General features: G+C 39.7%; 1 protein-coding gene across 4 annotated transcripts in view; it reads right to left on the bottom strand.

Moving 5' to 3' along the window:
• GRIP1 (glutamate receptor interacting protein 1) overlaps positions 1–9,692 on the bottom strand; it is a 795,045-nt gene that overhangs the window by 107,394 nt on the left and 677,959 nt on the right. For 3 of the 4 annotated variants that reach the window (XM_060194981.1, XM_060194984.1, XM_060194982.1), the window contains one exon: positions 9,201–9,356. In XM_060194981.1, the coding sequence (XP_060050964.1) occupies positions 9,201–9,356 (156 nt within the window). The remainder of the gene's footprint in view (positions 1–9,200; positions 9,357–9,692) is intronic. The other variant, XM_060194983.1, reaches the window with a different exon arrangement.

Here is a 9,692-nt window from a genome sequence, read left to right as displayed (position 1 = left end):
CCAACTGCTAAGTTCTTTCAAGATGGCCAGTGACATTCATTGTGAATAAAGTCTTTCTTTCCTCCTTATTGCCAGTGTTTTAATTTAGGCTCTCATTACCTTTTATTCCAGTTATTCAAAAATACTTCTTTCTGGGTCTTTCCTCTCATAGCTAAAGCTTTCTGCATATAATTGCCAGCTTAACTTCTTCCTCATGATGAAACTAAGTTTATCTGCTCCCTTAAAGAAGGGTTATTGCAAGTATCAGTTTTGCAATATAGACTTCCGATGTTCCTGCCGTTAATTTTATGCTGACAGCCTCCAAGTAGTTGCCAGAATGGCATTTCTAATATATAATGGTCAGTCTCTGTTTAGAAAATTTCTGCAGCTCCCTGTTTCCTATAGAATAAAATCTTTAATTCCTACAGATCAGATAGGATCTGATCCTTTGTACCTTTGTAGATTTATCTTCTCCTGCTCATCCAGGCCCCTGCATCACTATTCTTCCTTCGTGTACCATCTGCCACACCCCTGCTTTCATATTTGTCTTCATATATCCTGTGCCCTCTGCCCCTGAGCTCTCCCCATCTTATCCAGGCCAAGCTGTGAATTGACTCTTCTACGTTCTCACATTATCCTCTTTTAGCATTTACCAGACTTTTATTTGCCTGCCTGTCTTTCCACTTGACCTTGAGTTCTTAAAAGGCTGTGATTCGATCTTTTAATCTCTGAAATCTCAATGCCTACATGATTCACTAAATGCTAAATACACGAAAAATGATTAAGTTTTGTGGTAGAATCTATGTTTTCCCTCAGGGAACCAATACTTTGTGTAGATTCTTCTAAGCTACACAAAGAACTGAAAGTTCTTCAGGAAGCAGCTTTCCTTTGTCTAGATCATTTTGGCAGTATAGGTGACATGGCAGAAAAAGACTAAGAGGATCATTTGTCTAGGATGACTGAGAAAAATGTATTTATTAAGAAGTCCCATCTTTGTTCTGTCTCAGCTAGATCGATCTTTATGAGAATAAAGCAACATGAAGTGGGGAAGGAGAGGTACAGGCAGATTACAGGTAACCTCCAGCCCAAAATTTTGGTAGCCTACAATGTTAGAGTTTGAAACATGGGTGGTGACATACTAATTCAGATAGTGTATTCTAGGGTGCTTTTGCCAGTACTGACCAGACTTTGTTCTATTAATATTATTATTATTATTATTATCATTATCTTTATTTATTGGATAGAGACAGCCAGACATTGAGAGGGTAGGGGGATATAGAGAGGGCAAGAAAAAGAGAAACACCTGCAGAACTGCTTCACCACTCACAAAGCTTTCCTCTGTAGGTGGGGACCTGAGGCTTGAACCTGGGTCCTTGCACATTGTAACATCTGTGCTTAATCAGGCACACCACCACCTAACCGCCCAAAATAACCATCATAGTTCTCACAAAAGGCAGGTCATTCCTATTTTATCTTCTAGAAGAAGCTTTTTGGGCTTCAAAAGAATATTTAGTCCCTGTGAATCTTTCTATAGGCTCACATTATTTCTTCTTCCTTTTCTTCATTTGTGATCTCAGTTTGGTATAGATTTCTAGATCATTAACTAGAAGTGAAAAAAAAAACATTTTTAACTTTAAAAATATTTATTATTTATTCCCTTTTGTTGCCCTTGTTGTTCTATTGTTGTAGTCATGATTGGTGTCATTGTTGTTGGATAGGACAGAGAGAAATGGTGAGAGGAGGGGAAGACAGGGAGGGAGAGAGAAAGATAGACACCTGCAGACCTGCTTCACCGCTTGTGAAGTGACTCCCCTGCAGGTGGAGAGCCAGGGGCTCAAACTGGGATCCTTATGCTGGTCCTTGAGCTTTGCACCACCTGTGCTTAACCCACTGTGCTACTGCCTGACTCCCATTTTTGAACTTTTAAGTCAGTTAAAAAAGTCACCAATCTTCCACCAAGTTGCAGACTCTATACCATGATGTTATCATGACTTCCCTGGGCAAACAACATCACCAAGGGGTCCCAAAACCTCACCTTTCCAGAGCCCTGCCACATTAGGGAAAGATGAAAACAGGCTGGGGGGATGGGTCCACCTGCCAACATCTGTGTCCAGCAGAGAAGCAGTTATAGAAGCAAGACCTTCCACCTTATGCTCCCCATAAAGAGTTTTGGTCCATACTCCCAGAGGGGTAAAGAATGAGGAAAGCTTCCAGTGGAGGAGATGGAACACGGAACTCTGGTGGTGGGAACTGTGTGGAATTGTAACCCTGATATTTTACAATCTTGTTAATCATTATTAAATCAGTAATAAGAATTTTTAAAAAAATGCTAGGCCATGGAAGAAAAAGTAGAGAGTGAGAATAAGCGTTGATTTGATTTTAAGAGAAAGGACTGGGTTAGTTGAAGTGAAGTTGTCCCTCAAAGTTAAGACTTGCTACATTTTCTGTAACAAACAAATACTTGAAGAAGTTTATCTTCTTAGAAGTTTTGAAAACAGAAATAGGTACTACCACTGGCTGTCACTAGATTTGTGAGTTCTCTGTAGAAGCAAGCTGTGATAATAGAAAATTGGTAGGCTATTTAGTCTAGGGTTCAAATGTATCACACATTGCCTTTATAATCATGTGGTTACAATTTAATAACTATCAGATTTTATAATTAACTCTGAAAGTTCTGTCATTGGGATCTAATCTCTATAATCATAAAACTTCATTTGAAAGTATATGCATCAATTACTCACATATTCAAGTCTTGATTATTGTCAGATATGAAAAAGGTAAAGTGTAGGGGAAACTAGCAATGTGACTTGGATAAAGATGAGTTTAAGTGGTCTGGGAGGTGGTGCAGTGGATAAAGCATGAGGTCCCAAGTTCAATTCCCGGCAGCACATGTACCAGAGTGTTTGGTTCTTTCTCTCTCTCTGCTCCAACCTTTCTAGTAAATAAAATTTTAAAAAAATCTGAAAAAAAAGATGAGCTAATGTGGTTAGCCAACCAAAGAAAACAGAGACAGTTTATGAATTATACCCTAGGTATCAATATTTAAAAAATGTGTGATGAATTTACTCCCTAGCAGTCAACACTCTTGCAAGGTGCTGGCTCTGGCCTGTGGCCTGACCATTTTTACTCACAGGTAAAGATAGAAATAACTATGCTTCTGACCTGCTGTGTTTCAGTGGGTAAAGTGACAATTTTGTGTGTGCAACTTTGTGTTCGGGATTTGCATCTGCTCTGTCTGGTCCCATTCCCATGTGGAAAGTTCTGTTCACAACCCTCAGCTTTGCAGGAAACGGTTCTGTGTTTTGCTAATGCTAATGTTAGTAAGGGAGGAAAGACACTTTGTTAACACCTGAATCTGCAGAATCTGCAGAATCTGCTAGTTGCTGCCTTCATTTAGAAAGCTGTGAGGCTTATTGTCAGACAGGAGAAGCATTTTCAAAGTATAAAGAGCAGTAGATCTCAGAGATTTTGAAATATCTCATGCCTGCCTTTTTGGGTCCTGTCATCTAAGACCTGTATCTCCCTGAAGTGTCCCACATTACAGAAGACCTCCTATGGATGTCACAGGATGTGTGTTATGTTATCCAGTTCAGCTCCCTTCTCTAAATGGATGTGTATGTGTGTGTGTGTGTGTGTGTGGGGTGTCATATGTTCTTTTTTTTTTTGCCTCTAAGGTTGTTGTTGGGGCTTGGTGCAGGCACTATAAATCCACTGCTCCTGGTGGCTATTTTTCCTTTAATCAGTAGGACAGAAAGAAATTGAGAGAAGGGGAAATAGAGAGGGAGAGAAAGATAAGACACCTGCAGACCTACTTCACTGTTCATGAAGCATCCCCACTGCAGGTAGGGAGCTGGGACTCGAACTTGGGCAGGTCCTTCTGCATAGTACTATGTGCACTTAACCGGGTGTGCCACCACCTGGCACACACAAATAGTTCTTAGCTGTCACTTAGGGGGCCACCCTGCATGGTCACTATAAAAGCTTACCATTAGCTCCCTTTGTCTTCCATCCCCTTTTCAGGGGTCGTTGGGACAGATAAACTTCATTAGGCTTTTTCATTCTCTTGCTCTCAGCTCTTTCCAACGATGCCCTCCCTAGTAGTAAGTAGGGACTAAAGTGGCAAAAACCATTCTTGGGAGGTGTTTAAATTTCTCTTTGCTATGATTCAGGCTGACTGGGACAAGGCAGGGTCTACACTGGGTCTGTCTGTACCTTGGAGTGAGAGTGCAGGAGAAACCAGCCAGACCCACTGTCCAGTCATGCCACCATTGCAGGGCAAGGACTGGGGTCTGGCAGGGGCCTGAGCCTCCACAGCAGTACAAGGGAGGCATCCCAGTGTTGGGGCAGAGCCAGTAAGATTCTGAAAGAGTGACAAGTGGTTCCCTCTGTGACATGGCTCTGCAACCTACCCAGGGCTTTATGACACTCCTCTGAGCTTCATGCCCTCAGCATTCCTCCTATGAAACAAACATGGCCCCTTCCTGTTATAGACTTCCTGTATGTCTTTTGGTCCACAATATTGAATGCTTTGACATTTATTTGTGGTTTCATTCTTTTCTTCTTATGTCCTTCTTTGTGGTAGAGACGTGTGAGAATTTTATTTTTCTGTCTTGCAAGCTCTGTCCACAATATATCACTAGTACAGCAAAGGGATGTTTTACTATATCTGTGACTTTTCCATGATTCACCATCCACACAAACTGTGTGTCTGGTTGCTATAGAAACACAAGTACTAGAAAGGGGATAGCGAAAAGTGGCACAGAATAAAGACAGATAAAGTGGTAGAGATAAATTGTGGTAGAGTGCAAGTGGTAATAAAACTTTTATCACAAAAAAAAGAACTTTTATCACTCTTTGAAAAAGCTTTACAACTAATGTAACCCTATAAAGCCTAAGAAGGCCAAAAAAAAGAAAGAAAGAATGAAAGAAAGAAAGAAAAGACACAACAATATTCCTTCTCCAAACCAAACATAACTTTTTTTTTCCTGGTTTTGGAACGCTAGAATTTTTCTTAAAGGCTTTTTTTTTTTTTTGTATGTTTGCTTGTTTGTTTTTGAAATAGGACTAGATGTTTGTTGTATGCTTTACATTGGGTTGTTCTAGCTCTCCCCCGCCAAGAAAATTGGATCAGTCCTGCTAATTTCGCGGGCCCTCTTGGCCCCGCCCCAAGGAACCCTGAGAGGGTTCCAGAGTTGGAGAGTTGCAGAGTTAGAGAGTGCTTGGGGCCGCAGTGGGGGAAAGAGGAGCAGAGTTCTGTTTGGTGATTAGTTTGGGTTAGTTTATGAATCGTTGTTCCTGAATAAAGAAATACAGCTTCCCTGCCTAGCCATACGTCTCTGGTCGTCTCTGTTACCCGCCTGTGAAGCTAGCCCGGCCAGCTGGAGCCTCCGAATTTTAACAACAGATGTTCATAGCTTTCTGAATTTTATTGTAGAGCACATATGCTGTCATGTGCAAGGACTTGGGTTCAAGCCCCTGGTCCTGGGGTAGGGGTAGCTTCACAAGTGGTATTTCTCTCCTTCTTCCCTCTCAATTTCTGTCTCTATAAATAAATTAACAAATAAGGGGGAAAGTGTACACCAGGAATGGTGGGTTCATTGTGCAGGCACTGAGCTCCAGCAATTAAATAATAATAATAAGATCTTATTGTTTGGTTAGAATTTATAATGTGTGATATCCCAAGATATACTTATAAATATTCTGGTCAGTATTATACAGTCACTGATGTTCTGTTAATGCCTTCACTAAACACAAACGGTTCAAAATTTCTTTCTTTTTTATTATCTTTATTTGTTGGATAGAGACAGGTAGAAATTGAGAAGGTAGGGAGACAGAGAGGGAGAGAGACAGAGAGATACCTGCAATACTGCTTCACTGCTTGTGAAGCTTTCCCCCTGTAGGTGGGGACTAGGGGCTTGAACTTGGGTCTTTGCACATAGTAACATGTATGCTCAACCAGGTGCACCACCACCCGGCCCCAACAGTTTGAAATTTCTTAAACTGGCTTTCTGTTTATATTTCTATTATTGATTCAAGAGAGGATTTTTTATTTAATTTAATTTTACTAGTGATTTACAAAATTATAAAATCACAGGGGTACAATTCCACACTGTTCCCACCACCAGAGTTCTGGGACCCCACTCCCTCCATTGGAAACTGCAGTGATTCTCTAAAGGTCACAGATATGGGTTGGTTATTATTTCTATAACCATTTGCCTATCTATCTATCTATCTATCTATCTATCTATCTATCTATCTATCTATCTATCTTTCTACCTACCTACCTATCTACCAATTTTCCCTATGGCCCTGCCTCCTTTTACATTTTAAGTCATATAGCTACACCTATTACTACTTCCAAATGTCCTTCCTTTTTTCCTGCAAGAGAGGTTTCATGAGTTAGTATAGGTACTGGTGACAGTGTGGCCTCAATTTTGTTTGCTACTGCAAGACTGAAGATGTGTAAATATCACCCTGATGTAGTCAAACACATTACTATTCATTTGTATTCAATAATGCCCTTAATCAACATACCGAGTCTTACCTAACAGTCTCACGTTTAGCTACTGAAGCAGAAGTTCAAACATTTGTGGATTTGTTTTAATTGCTCTTCCCTACTAAGGGATGTTAGTCTCTATCTTTCAGTGCAGAGTGCTGCACATGGAACCATTATATGTTTAAAAAAATTCCACATATAGTTACCATGAGCCCTAAAGGCATTACCCAGACAACTCAAGACCTATGTATTAAGCCAAAGTATAACGACCCTGAAAATTGTCTTACTTTGTGAGCAACATCAACAGATTTTCACATAAGACAGTTTAGACTCAGGCGTAACAGCAAAAATCTGAACTATTGAATACAGTAATTAAATAGCACTTAATATTTACGAGGTGTTGTGTGTCTGTTTTGTTATATTATTTATTTTATTGTCGATTTGTGAAGAATGTATGGGAATCTATATTCTTATCATAATTTAGATTGTATTTCTTGTCCTTTATGTCCCTTTATGTAGTAAGAATGTATGTTCTTATGTAATCTTTATGATCACCCAGTGAAATAAGTACTATGATTATCATTATCATCATCATCATCTTCATTAGAAATCTTAAGAAATTTGTCCAAGACTCTATAGCTAGAAAGTAAAGACCCTGGGATGTAAACACAGGTACCCTGGGTCTACAGTCTGTGCTGTAACCTGTCCACTTTGCTGCCTTCAAAAGTTTCTTCCAAAAGAAGAGTTGATTTTATTCTCTATAGGATCAGCTAATAAACCTAGAAGCTCTGGAAGTTTGTTGCTCTTGTTTTGACTAAACTATTTATTTCCCTGACTCCAAATGTACTGCTATGTACACACAATAATATGACATATCTTATACTTGAAGGGGTGTGCAGTGGTGGTGGCACTATGCTCTGGAATGGCTTTCTTTGTAAAGAAGCTTTGAGATTCCTATAACACAATAAGACCATTTCCCAGAGTGGGTGATGACTGTCCCTCGACACTGATGAGGCCACTGGAGGGACTGGTAAGAGGGTTTTGAGTGGATATGAATTTGCTGCAGCACCAGTAGGCCCAAAACTCCCTTTTCACAAACATATCATCTCTTTCACTACCAGCCTGAAATAGCTGGATTTCATTTGAGAAAGAAACCTAATAATTAGCCTCCCCCTGCCCCACTAGGGAAAGATAGAAATAGGCTGGGCATTACGGATTGACCTGCCAATGTCCATGCCCAGTGGAGAAGCAATTATTGAAGCCAGACCTTTCACTTTCTGCACCCTATAAAGAATTTTAGTTCATACTTCCAGAGGGGAAATGTTAGGGGAAGATGACCAGAGGGCTCTGAACTCCAATTCCATCAGGACCTGGAGAGAGAATAGGGGAAAAAAGGGGGGGGGGGGTGTAGCACTCAGAAGTAGTAGGTGTGACTTAGAAAGAAAGAGAAAGAGAAGGCAGGACTATAGAAAAAATGGACAAATATATGTAAATATAGATAATGAAAGAAATAATAGTCCACCCATACCTGTGATCTTGGGCGAACTAATGCAGTTTCCAATGGAGGGAATGGGGACACAGAACTCTGGTGATGGGAAAGGTGTGGAGTGATGCCCCTGTTATCTTATAATTCTGTAAATTAATATTAAATCACTTATAAATTAAAAACTAATTCGCCTCCTTATTTTACTCCTATGGTAAGCACACGAAGAGATCTCCATCTCTTAGTTTCTTTAAAGAAGTAATAAGCACAACCACCAAATGAGACATCCAGAACAAGAAATATTTACACCTCTCTAGACTATGATTATATCTGATTGGAAAGAAAGATCTTCTATTTATTCAAAACATTAATTATAATGATAGACTATGCTCTTTTCTATCAGAAAAGAAAAAATTGGAAGTGATTAATTTGGGATTATTTACTGTTAAAGACATTCAATCACTACTTTTTCTCTATATGTAAACTGGACATCTAAAAAAAACACTAGCCAACTACATCTTCCTAATTTAGTTTATGCATAGTTGTATCAGAAGAGTATATATTTTTAAAAATCATAATTAACATTCCTAGATTTTTTTTTTAGGATAATTTTATTTTATGTGTGTGTGAAGACAAGTATCCTTGCAATTTCCCTAAGGCTGGTATGGGTAGCACAGAGTTATCCCTAAAGAGGTAGGCTCCTGGGAAAATCACTGAAATCTTCAGGTAATGAGACAGAACTTTAAAAGGCATATTTTGACTAGGGAGGGTCATTAAACATAATTTAACCTGAAACATAATAATATCAAACAAAGCCATGAGATACTTAAATTTATCAGAAGGGGAATACAATTCTTTTGTAACTGTTTCAAGTGTGAATAAGTAATGAAAACAATGACTTCATGTCCAAAGCTACCCAGAATATAAAGAAGGAATTTTAAAGGGGAAATAAAAAGTCACGACTTTGATTATTTTATCAGATCAAAAGAACAAGAAAAAAATTCAAATAAAAAGTCATAGGCAAAGACAGCATAATTAACTAACTTATTCTGAACTGTATATTTGGCAGTTATCAGAAAAATAAGACAGATGTGCCACATCTTTGGCACAGAGCTATGAGCTACTTCCTAGCATCATTTAGGCATTGGAAATCTTCTTCCCATAGGTTCCCACGTACCAAAGGCTCCAACTGCCCCACAGGTTTTTCTCCCAGCGAAACAGACTGGCTGATATTCCACTTACGTGAGCTCTTGAAGTCTTTCTTTTTCAGTCTCCTCCTCATCATGGTTCCACGAGGGCTAGTGGAGTAGAGGCTCCGAGGTAAAGTCCCCATGTTCAGGGAACTCAGGCTGTATGCACTCATGGAGGTAGGAGAGAAGGATGAGGACACCAGTGCTGCTGTAAGAGAGTGAAGACTTGGCACAGAGCATTCTCAGGTGGGTTGTGAGCCTGCCACACTTGCCAACCAGTAACAGTCCAGAAAGACGAAACAATGCAGAGCAATGGCTAGTAAGGACCCCAATGACAGAGAGCAAGCCTCAGTAGACACAGAGACAGCAGCGCTTTAGAAGGTTAGTCACAAAAGCCTCCAAGTGCCTGAGGAGTAACACCAGCCTTATAAGCTCAACAGGACACAGAGAGGCTCTATGAATTCTGCTTTAGGCAAAACCCCAAATAATTAAAACAAGTTTCTCCATAAATAACAATCCAAAGCATTGGATCCAGGACCTCACT

The sequence above is a fragment of the Erinaceus europaeus genome, chromosome 7, assembly GCF_950295315.1.
Source record: "Erinaceus europaeus chromosome 7, mEriEur2.1, whole genome shotgun sequence".
Lineage (NCBI taxonomy): Eukaryota > Metazoa > Chordata > Mammalia > Eulipotyphla > Erinaceidae > Erinaceus > Erinaceus europaeus.
The sequence above is the reverse complement of the archived record's forward strand: the minus strand, read 5'-3'. Positions and strand labels throughout refer to the sequence as shown.